The 15,437-nt window shown below is 33.6% G+C and overlaps 1 protein-coding gene across 2 annotated transcripts in view; it reads right to left on the bottom strand.

The window, feature by feature from the left end:
- The window catches only part of MANBA (mannosidase beta), an 82,262-nt gene that overhangs the window by 15,594 nt on the left and 51,231 nt on the right, over nucleotides 1-15,437 (bottom strand). For both annotated transcript variants that reach the window (XM_016159081.2, XM_016159082.2), the window contains 2 exons: nucleotides 9,670-9,888; nucleotides 4,010-4,174 (listed from right to left, as the gene is read on the bottom strand). In XM_016159081.2, coding sequence (XP_016014567.1) covers nucleotides 4,010-4,174; nucleotides 9,670-9,888 — 384 coding nt within the window. The remainder of the gene's footprint in view (nucleotides 1-4,009; nucleotides 4,175-9,669; nucleotides 9,889-15,437) is intronic.

Below are 15,437 nucleotides of genomic sequence, written 5' to 3'. Positions count from 1 at the left end.
GAATTTCTCAAAGATATCCCTAAGCATCTAGCCCTCACTACATGCTCAATCAGTATGTGAAGAATAAATGATAGCACTAGAAGGGGTTATAAGCTAGGAGGTTAGTAAAGATTGTCACTAGCCCAGTTTCCCCTCTAAGTGACTAGTAAGAGGCCATGCTGTCAGAGTAAGTCACTTAACAGTTAGTTTATATATTTCAGTGTAGACAGTCCCCAACTAAGCAGTGAGATATGTGTGACATGGCTTAAGAGGGTGTGCCTGGAAATGGAGGCTATGGAGAGGGTGTGCCTGGGAATATAGGCTATGTGGAATATAATACAACAGGATAAAGTAAGAGAATAAAAGGCAAGGCAAGATTATTTTGGAATATTAGAAGAATTAAAGGGTAAGAGCCTTCAGGGATACCTTTGCAGTTATAAGATAAAGAGAAGGTAGGAAGGATCTAAATGTGAAGAAATTTAATGTACAGCTTTCTTAGCCAAGATTTTTCTGAAGGCTGGAAAAAAAAAAAAAAAAAACGCTTAATAGGATGTCCTGAAAAGTGACACACAGGCAAGTACCCTGTTCTTCAGAATAGTTTGACAGACTATGAGAAAAAGAACAGTGGGTGGGAACGAGAACAGAGAAAATGGACCAAAGAAAGGTTTTATACAGATTAAAGATGACTGTTCTATAATCAAAGTGGCACGGGAGGAAAAAAAACTTTTTACCCTAACATTTCCTATTTGTAATTCAGTCAAGAAAAGCCAACCCTTAAACCAAAAAAAAAAAAATCCTAATTCTGATTTCCTTCATGTCAGATCCCTTCTAGTATATCAAAAAATCCCCAGGTAGAACCAACAAGGACAAGTCCAATTGTGAGCCAACACCTGATAGGACACTAGCACTAAATTATCAGACAAAAAACGTCACCAACAAAAAAACAGAAACAAATAATTCTACTTGTCCACCTACACTTCTTCACTATGTACCTCTAATGCTAATGAGTTCAGAAAGAACAGTTATATCTGTCAGTTCTCTGAATGTGGTTTTGAGGAAATAGAATAAAGTAACAGTCATAAAATGAACAGCTGGGAGGAGGAAAGCCAGCCTGAAAAACAACAGCTGAAAAGTTTCACACAAATGCACACACACACCACATACGAATAAGGATCATCCAGTTTCACAAACCGAATGGAGACAGTTTTATATATTATTGGTTATGAAAAGCTAATAAGGATGAACTGCAACACTTTAAAAGGGAGCGATATCAACATTATCTTTAAACTTGGGTTCTATGAGGTAAGTTCATAAATTACATATTATGCTGACAAAACTTCCCTAACTGATAAGATTATGGTTAAAACACTGAAATTCTCTTAACTAGTTTAGCACCTTCTAAAAAATAGTATTCTTTGGCTTACAATTTTGTGTTTCAGCTTCCATCTGGGTTTTGTGTTTTATATAGGAGAAAACTGATGAGAGTGAGCAGGAGTTTGGATAGAAATTCATACATTTGTAGGTGTTAAGATGCAAAAATTTAAATGTGATCATGTTTAACAAAAACTTGTAATCTACCTCAGATCAGCTCCGTGATTAGGCTCTTACTGTCTCTCTCAGAACTTGAAATAAGTATGGCAAAAACATCGAACAATTTTGCAGTGGCTTTAATATAGTTTTACATAGTTCACAGGTTCGTGAAATAAAATAGGCAAATAAAAAAAGTAAAATGGAAAATTAAGATGAAGATATTACCTAAAATTTAGTTCCCTAGTTTCTTAAAAAGTTAAACATAAAGTTCTCACATAACTATCAGTAATTTTACTCATATATTTCTACCTAAGAGAAATGAAAAAACATGCACAAAGCTTTGGATGCAAGTATTCAAAGCAGTATTATTCATAAGTCAAAAATTAGTAATAATCTAAATGTCCATCAACTGATGAATAGATAAATAAAAAATGATATAATCATATAAAGAATAGTATTTAGTAAGAGGAATAAGATATAGATATATGCTATAACATGGAAGAACTTCAAAAACGTTATGCTCAGTGAAAGAAACTAAATGCAAAAGATCACATATTATATGATTACTATATGAAATATTGAGAGAAGTAAAATCTACAGAGCTAGAAAGCAGATTAATATTTGCCCGGGGCCAACGGTGAGAAAGGAGAGTAAGTGCAAATGGGCACAAGGAATCTTTCTGGGGTTTCGAAAATGTCCTAAAATTGGATAATGGTGATAGTTCCAAGACTTGATAAATATAGTAAAAATCACTTAACTGTACACTTAAAATGAGTGAATTGTATGGTATGTAAATTATATCTCAATAGAGATGTTTTCAAAATAGTCTGGGAAGGTGATCATGTAACATTCACAGATCTTAAGTGTACAACTCAGTGACTTTGAACATATTTATATACCCATGTAACGAGCACCCACATCAAGGTATAAAAACTTTTTTAGTACTCCAAAAAAGTGTCTTTGTACCCTTTCCTAATCATAATTCACTATCCCCCTCCACATGAGTGATTACCACTAAGTTGCTATCATCTTGATTGATTTTGTCTATATTGGAATTTCAGTGTTTCATTTGCTCAACATATCTGTGAGTTCCATCCAAGTTAATGCTGATATCAGTAGTTCATTTTTTTATTGCTGTGAAGTATTCACTGTATAAATATACCACAATTTGTTTATAAAGTTTTCTATTAAAGAACATTTAGGTTGTTTCCAACTGGGGGCTATTATTACACTTGATCTTAGCCAAAAGGTCAAGAAGCAATGGGGGCTATTAATAATAAAGCTGCTATGAACATTATTTTTGATGTCTGTTGACAGATATATGCGCTCATTTTTCTTGGGTACATAGCTAGGAGTAGAAATGCTGATTCGAAGAGTAAGCAAATGTTTTACTTTGGTAGAAATGGCTGTAAAAATTTCCAAAGTGGTTAAACACTTTGGAAGTTTCCACTCCTACTAACAATGTCTAAAAGATTGACATTATCTCTTCACCAACAGTTGGTAATGTCAATCTTTTTAATTTTAGCCATTGTGCTAAAATTACATTGTGTGCAGAAGTATCCAGGCGTGACTTTAAGTGGCATTTTCTTGATTAAGAATGAAATTGAGCTTACTTTCATATACTTAACTGGCCACTTGGACATCTTCTTTGGTGAAGTGGCTATTCAAGGTTTTTATCCATTTTTAATAGGTTATCTCTGCCTTTTTCTTATTGCTTTATAGAAATTTTTATTTTGTATAAATCTTTTTTCAGATAAATGTACTACAAATATTATTCCCCAATCTGTGGCTTGCCTTTTCTCTGTCTAAATGGTTCCATTGATATACAAAAGTCTTTGATGCTAATGAAGTCCAATTTATCATTATTTTCTTTCATAGAGATTTTTTATGTCCTGTTTAAGAAATGTTTGCCTATGCCAAGGTAATGAAAAAATTCTCCTATAAGTCTTCTCCTAGAAGATTTATAGCACTACCTTTCATGACTGAATCTTTAGTTACTAATAAAGTTAATTTCTGTATCTGGAGTTAGAGTCATAGTTCATTTATTATCCCATAAAGATACCCTCTTGATACAGCACTGCTCAGTGATAAGGCTATCCCTTCCCACAGGATTACAGTGGCATCATGGCCATAAGTCAGGTGACTATATTAGATATATATGAATCAGTTTCTGGACTCTATTATGTTCCATTGTTCCATTTTATCCTTAGGAAATGTTATTGTTTTAATTACTGGACCATTGTAATAATCTTGAGCGAGGGAATATTTTAATGAACAATTTGTTGTAGAACTTTATGAGCTGTTCTTGTAAAAGAGACAAACACCAAAAATTAACTGTTTCAAGTCTTATATGTTATCATACATCTATTTTGAAGAAAATAAATTCCTTAATCAGTAAAATGAAAACCAAATTGTTTTCACCACATAAAGTTTACAAAACCTACGTGATCTTTTTTGTTAACTGCACAAGACTGTTAACTCCAGAATGAAAATGTCTTACCTGAGTAAGGTAAATGGTATCTTTGAATGCGCGTAATGGATCTGTGCTTTGCGGCAGTTTGAAATGAAGTTCAGCCTGAAGAAGCATTTCGTTGTTACCATTTTCATGATGTTGTCGATGAAGTGAAAACCTGCTTTTGTAAGACCAGTCCTCCTCAGTTGAAACCTTTTGAGTAAAGAATAAGAAGTACAAATTGGAAAGTTAAGAGTAAAGCTACTTTTCTACACATTTCTGACAAACTTGAAAAGTATTCTACCCACTGGGAAAAAAGCTCGGGGTTTGCTCGGCAACTCCAGTTTCACCAATGTTTGTGCCATTACATTTGTTACTGGTGAAAGACCAGCCTCGTGCCGAGTTGAATCACAAAACCAGGATTCAACACCTATACCTTCCCTTATTCAAACCTAGAAAGTTACAATTTGATAATTCCATGAAAAGTCTTATCTTACCAAAATATTATTCCTTTTTAAAAAAAACATGTTATATATTTTTTTAATGTCATTTTATCTACTTAAGTAGATAAATGGCCAAAACTGAATAATGGACTGAAATCAACATTGTTAAAACTGTCAATTCTTTAACAGGAACAAAATATCACTATTAAGATAGTAAATGCTTTAGCATTTGCTCATTTGTTTCTCAGTGATTACTAAATATATTTGATATATACATTTTTAATTTTGATTTTGTTGAAGACATAAACCAAACAATGATACTCCTTTCCCCTAATAATAAATCTTTCTTTTTTAAGCTAGGCGCAACTTACAGGAGCTTTCTTTTATCCTTTGACAAGCTATCATCAAGTAAAAAAAAAATACCACATACATGTTAGCAGTATACCTTTTACAGGGAAAAAAAAAAGCAATAATTCTGGTTTCTAGAACTATGATTTAACGTAGTGTTAACATTTGAGAAAGATATAAAACAACCGCTAGCTACATCTGAAAACATCAGAGTTTTAATCCAAGTTATACATATTCTACCCACCCTCAAAAAAACCTGAAAATTCAAAAGTTTAATCCCTGTTCATAAAATATGACATAACTCCCAGTAATCAATAAATGCTCAGACAAATCATCTTAAAAAGAAAAGTTATTCTTTAGGAATTTATTTATACCAAATATAGGTAATATATATTAGCCATATCTAACATGAAAGTTTTTCAAAATTATATCTATTTTTTAAACTGCTACCACCTGACAATTTAGAGAACACTAATTACTCCTATTATTTATTTAAAAGAGGTATTAGTATTTCCAGTCATCTTTACAGATGTGAGATGCACATAGCTTTACCAACAGTCTTCCTTTCTTTTCTATACACCTTCCTTTTTAAAGTCTGAGATACACCTGTGAGACTCTCAGCCCTCTCTCTGATCAATAATGATTTGAATGTATCCCATAATCAGTGAACCCTATCTTCTGTTATGTGGGAAGCTTTCTACCTTCTGATAGCTACCATTTGGAAGTCGTAAATTTCAACTGTAAGGATGTTACCAGAAGGAATTAGAAAGGATCAGGTAAGATTCTAATTGCTTTAAAAATATTAACTCATTAAATTCTCAGAACCATATGAATAGGCACTATGATCACCCCATACTACAGATGAAAAAGCCAGGCACAGAGAAGTTAAGTAACTTGCCCAAGATCCAAAACTAATTGGTGCAATCTAGCTCCAGCCTCTAGTTCTTTAAATCTAGATGCAGCTGCATAAAACAAAACAATCATACAAATCATATTACAAGAATGGCCCTTATGAATAGCAACAATAGCTTACATTTTATGGGCTCTCAATATGTGTCAAGAACTGTGCTAAGTGCTACAATGTATTAATTAACTTAATCTTTACACACAATCACATTTGCACATGCATACCTACATGTGTGCGTACGTACACACACACACACACACACACACACACTCACACACACTCCTAAAAGGTATTTACCTCTATTTGCCCCAATTTACAGATAAGGACACTGAAATTTTAAAAGATTAATTTGTACAAGGCTATACAGCTATATAGCTATATAGCTACCGTGGAGCAGTTCTAAGATTCAAATCCAGATGTTTTATTCCAAAGCCCAAGCTTTTAATCACTGCGCAGTACTGATAACTGCCTGTTGAAAATATGATTAGTTTACAAAGAAGTAATGTATCCCAAACTAGAAAGAAACATTTTAGTGTTTTTGTTGAATATAAGAGAAAAGCCAAATTTTTATGTAAAGTTACTCTTTTGGTTCCCAATTACCTATTCAAATCCTCAACTAAGCAATGTAACTTGAAAAGAGGCAATTACTAAATAAAGGGTTCATAATGAAAATAACTTCTCTTCATCTTTCCCTATTCTAAAATCTGGTGTTTAGTTTCTTTGAACATCATCAGGCGTTTCACGAAAACATGGCAATTCCATTATTTTCAGGAGGTGAACAGAAATGCTTATAGATTTTTATAAATCATTTAGCAATTTCTAAAACTCACCTTTCTAAAATGTAGTGAAAAGAAAATGCTCTGGAGTCTGATAAGTTTGAATCCAGATACGTTACTTACTACCTAGAGACATAAACAGAACTCTCACTCTCCAGTGCCTTGATTTCCTTGGTTTCCCACAATATGGGAATAATAATTTTAAAAAAGGAGTAAAACTAAGTTTATGGCATTACTTATTAAAATTAAAAATACAATAGAACTTCGATGTGTAGAAGTAAACATCCTTGTGTTTAGATGGTGAAACTGAGGAAGATTTTGAAACTGTCTTAAAACTTTTTTTGTGGTTATTTTGCACAAGTGGTGGGGGAGGGGACAAGAACTATGCGATCATTTCAATAGATGAAGAAACATTTTGACAAAATCCAACACCCTTTCATGATACAAGCACTGAGCAAACCAGGAATAAAGGGAACTCCCTCAACCTGATAAGGGGCATCTATGAAAAACCTACAGTAAACATCATACAAAACAGTAAGACTGAAAGCTTACTCCCTAAGAAAACGAATGGGACAAGGATGTCTGTTCTCACCACTTCATTCTACATTGTAGTGGAGGCCCTAGCCAGAGCAGTTAGAGAAGAAGAGAAAATAAAAGGCATCCAGATTGGAAAGAAAGAAATACAGCTACCTCTATCTGCAAATTATATGCTCTCATGTATAGAAAACCCTTTTAAAAAATCACAAAAAACTATTAGAGCTAATAAGTGAGTTCTGCAAGGTTGCAGAACATAAGGTCAATATACAAAAATCAATTGTATCTTTATACATTAGTAATTAACAATCTGAAAATAAAATTAAGAAAACAATTTTATTTATGATAGCAAATGAATAAAATATTTAGGAATAAACAATCAAAGAAATACAAGACTTGTACACTAAAAACTACAAAATGGTGTTGAAAAAATTAAAGAAGACATTACATGTTCATGGATCAGAATACTCAATACTGTTAAGATGGCAATACTTTGCAAACTGATGCTTTTTTGAGGAAATTAGCATGGTGATTCTAAATTCATATGGAAATGCTAAGTACTCAGAACAGTCAAAAGAATCTTAAAAAGAAGAACAAAGTTGGTGGACTCACACTTCCTGCTTTCAAAACTTACACAAAGCTACAGTAATCATGACAGTGCATTCTGGCATAAAATAGACATGACATACAGACCAATTAAATAGAACTAAGAATCCCAAAATAAATCTTAACATTTATAGTCAATTGATTTTTGACAATGCGGAAAGAATAATACTTTCATTAAATGGTGTTAGGACATCCACCGGAAAAGAATGAACCTGGATACTCACCTCACGCCATATAGAATAACTAATTCAAAATAGATCATAGATCTAAATTTAAGAGCTAGAACTAGAAGACAAAACTGTTGTAAACCTTTGTGACTAGGTTAGGTAATGCTATCTTAGATACAACGCCAAAAGCACAGATAAAAAAGAAGATTGATAAGCGAGACTTATCAAAATTAAAAATATTTGTGTTTTCAATGATATCATAAAGTAAGAAAAAGACAACCCAAAAATTGGGAGAAAACATTTGCAAATTACATAACTGATAAACAACATATCCAGAATATATATAGATATACCTGGATATGTTCTTTATCAGATATATGATACATATATTATATATTACATATTATATATTATATATAGTATATTGTATATTATATATGTAATAATATCTATCATATATATATAAACTTACAACTTAATAATAAAAAGACAAATAACTCAATTAAAAAGGGGCAAAATGTTTGAACAGACATTTCTCCAAGGATGATATACAAATTGCCACCACATAAAAACACACTCAACATGATCAGCCATCAATGGAATGCAAATTTCCTATAAATGTAAATTTCCAGGGAAATGTTAAAAAAAAACAGACAATAATAAGTATTGGCAAAAATATAGAGAAATTGAAACCCTCATACAGTGTTGGTGGAAATGTAAAATGGTGCAGCCACGATGGAAAACAGTTTGGTAGTTCCTTGAAATGTGAAACAAGTTAACGTATGACTCAGAAATTCTACTCCTAAGTATAAACTTAATAGAATTGAAAATATATGTTCACACAAAAACAGGTACACAAATGTTTACAGCAGCATTTTTCCGCAATAGCCTAAAAGTCAGAATAACACATAAAATGTACATAGAATGACGAACAAACAAAATGTGGTATATGCACACAATGGAATGTTATTCATCAGTAAAAAAGAGTGACATACTAATAGATGATACAACATGGACGAACCTTGAAAATTGTATGCTGTGTAAAAGAAGCCAGTCTCCAACATTCACATATTTTATGATTCCAATTATATGAAATATGAAGAATAGGCAAATATATAGACATGCAAAGCAAATTGGTAGTATCTAGAGCTGGTGTAAGAGAGACAGAGAGAGTGAGGAGTGACTAGTAATGCATATAGAGTTTCTTTGGGGTGATGAAATGCTCTATAATTATAACTCATTGATGGCTCAAAATTCTGGGAATATACTGAAAACTATTAAACTGTACACATTAAGTGGGTATGTTGGATGGTCAATGAATTATGTCTCACTAAAGTTGTTTTAAAAAAAACAGAAACTCCGAAACTGAATCCATCTATGAAACTGAATCTTCGGGAACAGAGAGAGTGAAATGCCATACTGAAAATCAAATACACCAAAATAAAGAAAAAGGAGTTAGAAGAGGAAGAGGAAATGGAAGAGGAGAGAAATAAATGATATGATGTGATAACATTAGACAAAGATTTATTTTCACATTCATTTCTCTCACTGTAGCAAACTATGCAGTTCTGAATATCTGTAAATGATTTAAAAAAAAAAAAAGTTGTAGGCTGTACAGAAAATAGCCAGTAAGAGTTACTTTCACATGTGATAACAAGTCAGGATTAAGCAACCATTGGTTCCCATTTAATTTTTAAATGCTCCTGCAGGAACATAATTAAAAGCAATATAAAAAAGTTATAATCTCCAAAATGATGACCGTGAAAGTTTAACTCCACAAAGGTTAAAGAAAATAAAGTTATATTCTATCATCGTCTTCCTAAACTTGCATTTAAATGAGAAGCAGACTTTCTGAACCATGGCTGAGGAGGTAACATATGCCCATAGTCCACCACTCCACATCACTGGGAAATCCAAGATGGCTTACCTTTTCTAAAGTACTGAAGGAAGGCCAGGACTGATATCCATATTCAGAAACGAATCGAGCTTTTGGGAAAGTCTTCCAATCCCAACAATCACTGACATAGTCATAAAAATGTACATCACCAAAATTCGTGTCATATGGGTTGGGAGAGAGCCAGCCTTCTCTAATGGATTTGACCCCATTTGTAGGACTGGATGTAATAAAAGGACGAGTCTTGTCCTCCTGAGTTCAGAAATAAAATGATTTAAAGGTTAATATTTTCACCCAGTAAAGTACAGATCACTTATTTTTTCAAAAATCCTATCAAGTCCCAGAAACACCAAGTAGCTGACAGAAAAATAATAGAACCATTTACCTTCTTCCACATTCAGCAACCAACAGCGCCTTTCTGCTCTTCAACAGTCCTTTACATAATTAACATTCAGCTTACTCCTCCCAGCCGCTGTTCCTAATCTTTGTCAATTATATCTTGCCTCAACCTTACCTTCTACCATCATGGCACTACTGACAATTTGGACCTGATAACTTTTTGTTGTGGGTGTGTATACTGGGGATTGGGGTGTCCTATGCATTCTAGGACAGTTAGCATCGTTCCTAGCTTCTACCCACTATATACAGATAGTGCTTCCAAAAAATAAAGTATATCAGCAGACATTGCCAAATGTCCCCTTGTCCCTTGGGGATAAAATTGTCTCCACTTGAGAAACACTGGTCTAGCGATGAGCAATAGAGGCTACTGAGTCAGATGGTCCTAAGTTTAAATCCCAAATCAGAACCTTATTGTTTTTAGACAGGTCTGAACCTCAGTGACCTTATCTGTAAAATGGAGATAAAAGTACCTCTTTCACAGGGTTATTGTAAATGGTAAGGAACTCATGTGTAGAAGAGGTGGATAAGCGTCCACCAAAAAATTCATGTCTTCATTTCTATAAGACAGAGCTCTCCCTAGGAGGTGGCTTCCTAGCCTCTTAGCATCTCTGTGGGACTCGGTGCCTCATTCTCAACCTTTTCTCCCATTTGAAGGTAAGGGCCTAAGAGATGATGAAACTGGGAGATGAAAGGGACTTAGGTCTCTGAAAGGAGGAGAGCTGCCCATCCATCGGGAACAGCCATTTTGTAGTGTTAACAAGAAAGAAACTTTTATTAGGGAAACCACTGCAACACCGTGGTTTATTTGTTATAGCAGCTAGCATATAAGTGCTTATTATAGTGCCTCGCACATGGGTAGAACTTAAAATGTTTTAGTTATCGTCTTAATAAATGAACTCACTTCCTATTTCACTGAGAAGAATCATTCATTTAGAAAATATTTGTCAAGTGTTTATTTTGTCAGGCATTTGGCAGCACTGCAAAAATACATAAAGAGAAAACTGATGATGTTGTCAACTACTGACATATCAAATCTCTTTGGAGCACTATGTGCCAGGCACACAGCAACTCCTACGTACTGGAGGTTCAGCAGGGCACAGACATCCTGACTGACCTCTTAAAAGAGTAGATCAAAATCTACTGATGAAACCAGATGCTGAACAAGTGTGACAAGTATGATGAATGTTTTAAAGGAAAAATACAGGACTCTTTGGAAATATAAAACATATTATAGAAGGCCAGTAAGGAAGGCATCCCTCAGAAATAAGTTATCAGAAAATACTTTTCACAACTTTTCTCCATTAGGTCTCACTTTTTTTGGTATATCCAACCATTTTTTCTTGTTTCTCTTCTGTCAAAAGAAAAAAAATCCTTTGCCAGCCTCTCTGTCTGTCTTCTGGTCATTGTTTTATTTTACTTTGGAACTATAACCAATAATTTGTCTTCCACTCTTTAAAAAACAATAATCTCTCTCTACTGCCCTATTTCCTCAGCCTAAGAACTCCCCTCATCCTAATGAAAAACTCCCTTGGTCCCTTGTAGTCCACCAGATTTCTTTACCACCCACTCACTCCTCAGCCCCTGACATTCAGTTCCTGATCATCCCACTCAGCTGAAATTGTTTTTGCTGCTTTTCAAAAACTACCCACAGAGTCAACTTACCAAATAAACAAAAGTTTCCACACTTCCCTCTCTGGTGTTCAGTAAGTGACCTATTTACCATCCACTATTTCTGATGTTCTCTCCACTCCTGGGGGCTGGTCCACTACTCTTTCATATTCTGGTTTCCCCAGACCTTTCTGATTCTTCCTTCTCCAGCTCCCCTCTCCTTCTCAGATGGATACTGCTCTCTCCTCAGCTTCTCCTTAATGCTACCCCCTCCCAAGGCTTCCACTTTCACTGGTGTTTGGGTTACTACCAGACTACTTCACCTCCACATTTCTATTCTCAGTAACCAGCTCTGCATTTCCACCTGGCTTGTCCTGTCAACATCTCAAATCCAACTCTTCGAAGCAGAATTCTTTATTTATTAACCCCAAACTTATGTGTGCTTCCTACCTTCATTAAGGGTATCCAAGTAAGAGTCATCTTCAATTTCTCCTTCTCTCTCTTTCACCGCCCACATTCAGTCACTCTAAATTCAAATATTTTTTTCCACCTCACATTCAGCCTCACTACATTGGACTCCACAACCCATGATCAATTTATTGAGCAATTTATCATTCTAGCCCTTCAAAGTCTTCATCTCTAAAATAAGGTTATATTATTACATGCCTGAGTAGTTGGAAAAATTAAATTCTACAAAGCACTTATATCATTAATAGATTATAATATTAATTAATAACAATCATAATTAATATATCAATGCTTGGCATCTAATATTCTCAATAACTTGGAATTCCAAGTTTTCATAACTGGTTTCCTTGCCTAAACTCTGTCATCTCCCTCCTTCTTTGCTAGCAAAGGTACCTTCCAGAACATGGGTCAGATAAAGTTCTTCCTTTCACTCAAAATATTCACCATTTCCCACTGTTTCTGAATGAAGCCAACTCTATAACAGGATTCGAAATTCTTTTAAGATTTGTTTTTAAACAACCTTTTCTATATTTGACTTTCCAATACCAATCCAGGAGTCCTTTGCTTCAAGCAATAGGCCATGCTTGCTACTTCCTATACATGCACGTACTTCCACATCTTTTTATCTTTATTTACATTGTTTTCATGGCCTAAAATACCTACTGAACAATCCTTTGCCTCAAATTCTACTACACCTTTAAGGCTTGGTTTGAATGTCACCTTTTACATGAAAGCTTTCTCAGATCTTTCTTTGTAAAAGTAATGGCTCTTCCACACAGTTCCCACCATTTGAGAATTATATTTTTCATAGCACCTCTTTCACTCTGCCCAGTAGAACTAGTAACTCTTTCCACGCTTTTCCCTGAGAGCAGACTATATGCCCCATGAGAACAACAATTTCCCCACAGCATTGGGAATGAAGCTTTGCTCCTGGTAATAGGTACTCTGCAGATGTTGGTTGGATTTTAAAACACTAAAAAGTATGGTAAGATTGTGAGTACTCTTAAATTTTAAACAATATTCTCTTATAATGGCTTTGAAGTAAAATTGGAGAAGGCCAGTCAATTGGTTTTAATCAAACATGCTTGATTGATTTCCTTCCTTTCCTCTAGATTCCTGAACAATTTGATAAGCTGAGCCAGTGAGTAAAATTACTAATGAGTCTCTGCCTAAAAATATCCACCCCCTGATGAGACACTATGATTTTTCTCCATTTCTATATCATTTCTTCTTGAGGCTTAATTTTTTGTCTCAAATGAAAAGATGATCTCCTTCTAGGTCAAAACCTTAAATGCTTATTCGGACCAAGAGATGCCACAAGATAGACCAAGAGAATGACTGCTTTTTAAAAGCAAGGTGTCACACTTGAAACTAATAATATTAAATGTTAACTATAATTGAAAATTTAAAAAAATATTTTTTAAAACATGATGTGCAATAGAAAACTAATTATTACAATTAGTATATGGATAGATTCATTTATAGTCCTTTTCCTTAAATACTTTATGCTTTTATACAAATAACAATGGTATGATTATATAGTACTTAATCCTGTCCATCTTTAAAGAAATTGGCAAACATCAATTATTGCTGACAAAATTATTTTAAAATACATAGATCCCTTACGAGAAAGGCATCATATTTCCATTTAAAGGTGGAGAAGAAGTGGCACACAGAACGTATTTTTTTTAAGTTCAACGATGTAGTGTTTTAATCAGAGATTAAACTTTGTGAGATTCTAAAGACCTATCTTGTTGAGTGAAACCAATAAATGATGATAATGATGATAAGCATTAATTAAAAGTCTACTATATGCCAAAGTCTATGTAATACACCTTGCATCTATTATCTCCCTTGATCCACATAACAACTCTTAAGAGTCAGTCGCTGTCATTAACCCAATTTTATAAATGGTAAAACAGTGATTAAGTAACCTACCTAAGATTACATAGACATGTAGTGGACTTGGAGTCATGAGCTCCTAATAACTAAGCTATGAAATGACAATCCTCAGATATTAAGATCCATTTCTTAAACCACCAAATATGAAAAATATAATACTAATACCATGAGTAAAAAGATTATAAAAGAAACGTTCTATAAATTAAAGCTTAAATTATTGCATTTTGTGAACAGAAAAATTATTCATTCATGACACATGACAGCATATCAGATAAGCTAAAAATTTAAACCTGTGTTCGTCCTGAATTCTCACTAAAGTTTCTTCACATAAATAAAATAATGCCATCAACTTGGCATATTTGGGTACCAAAATTACATGCTGTTCCTTTAAATATATCTTGTTTCAAACTGTTTCAAGATATAGCCAAATATTTAAAACATCTAATATGGACAAAAACTGTAAATACAATCAGATTATTATATCACATGTTAAACATAAGTTTTTAAAATGGCAAAATTTTGAAGGCAATACTTTAAAAACAAACAAAAAAATGCTGCCTTCTTTCTCTACCAAAAAGGCCAATTTGTGTTAAGACATATTATGTATGCACGTAGGAAATACAAGTATAATATGCCGCCTATTAAACAAGGAGTAGTGCAAGAGAACCATCTAAAATGGAGAGGAACCAGCTTTTTCCTCTCCATTTCCCCTAATATCACATACCAACGTATTCACATGTGATACATATCAAATTCTACTTTAGTATTTACTTACAAAATTTTAGAAGTGGCACACCACACAAAATGAAAATGAAGGAATAGAAAAAGATATTCCATGCAAATGGAATCCAAAATAAAGCAGGTATATTTATATTTACAGCAGACAAAACAGACTTTAAAACCAAGACTATAATAAGAGATAACAGGGGCATTACCTAATGACAAAGGGGTCAATCCAACAAAAGAATGTGACATTTATAAATATTTATGCATCTAAAATAGAAGCAACTAAAAATACAAAGCAAATATCAACAGACCTAACGGAAGTATAGGAAGCAATACAATAATAGTAGGGGATTTTAACACCCATTTACATCAATAGACAGATGATCCAGATAGAAAACCAAGAAGGAAACATTGGTCTTAAACAACATATTAAAGAAGATGGACTTAACAAATATATATAGAACATTCCATCCAAAAGCAACAGAATGCACATTATTCTTAACTGCACATGAAACATTCTCCAGGACAGATGATACGCTAAGACAAGTCTTAACAAATTTAAGAAGATTTAAATCATATCAAGCATCTTTTCTGACCTCAGTGGTATGAAATTAGAAATTAATTACAAGAAAAAAAACCTGGAGAAATATGTAGAAATTAAACAATAGTCTACTGAATAGCCAGTGAGTCAAAAGAGA

Source organism: Rousettus aegyptiacus, unplaced genomic scaffold, assembly GCF_014176215.1.
Source record: "Rousettus aegyptiacus isolate mRouAeg1 unplaced genomic scaffold, mRouAeg1.p scaffold_m13_p_10, whole genome shotgun sequence".
NCBI lineage: Eukaryota > Metazoa > Chordata > Mammalia > Chiroptera > Pteropodidae > Rousettus > Rousettus aegyptiacus.
The sequence above is the reverse complement of the archived record's forward strand: the minus strand, read 5'-3'. Positions and strand labels throughout refer to the sequence as shown.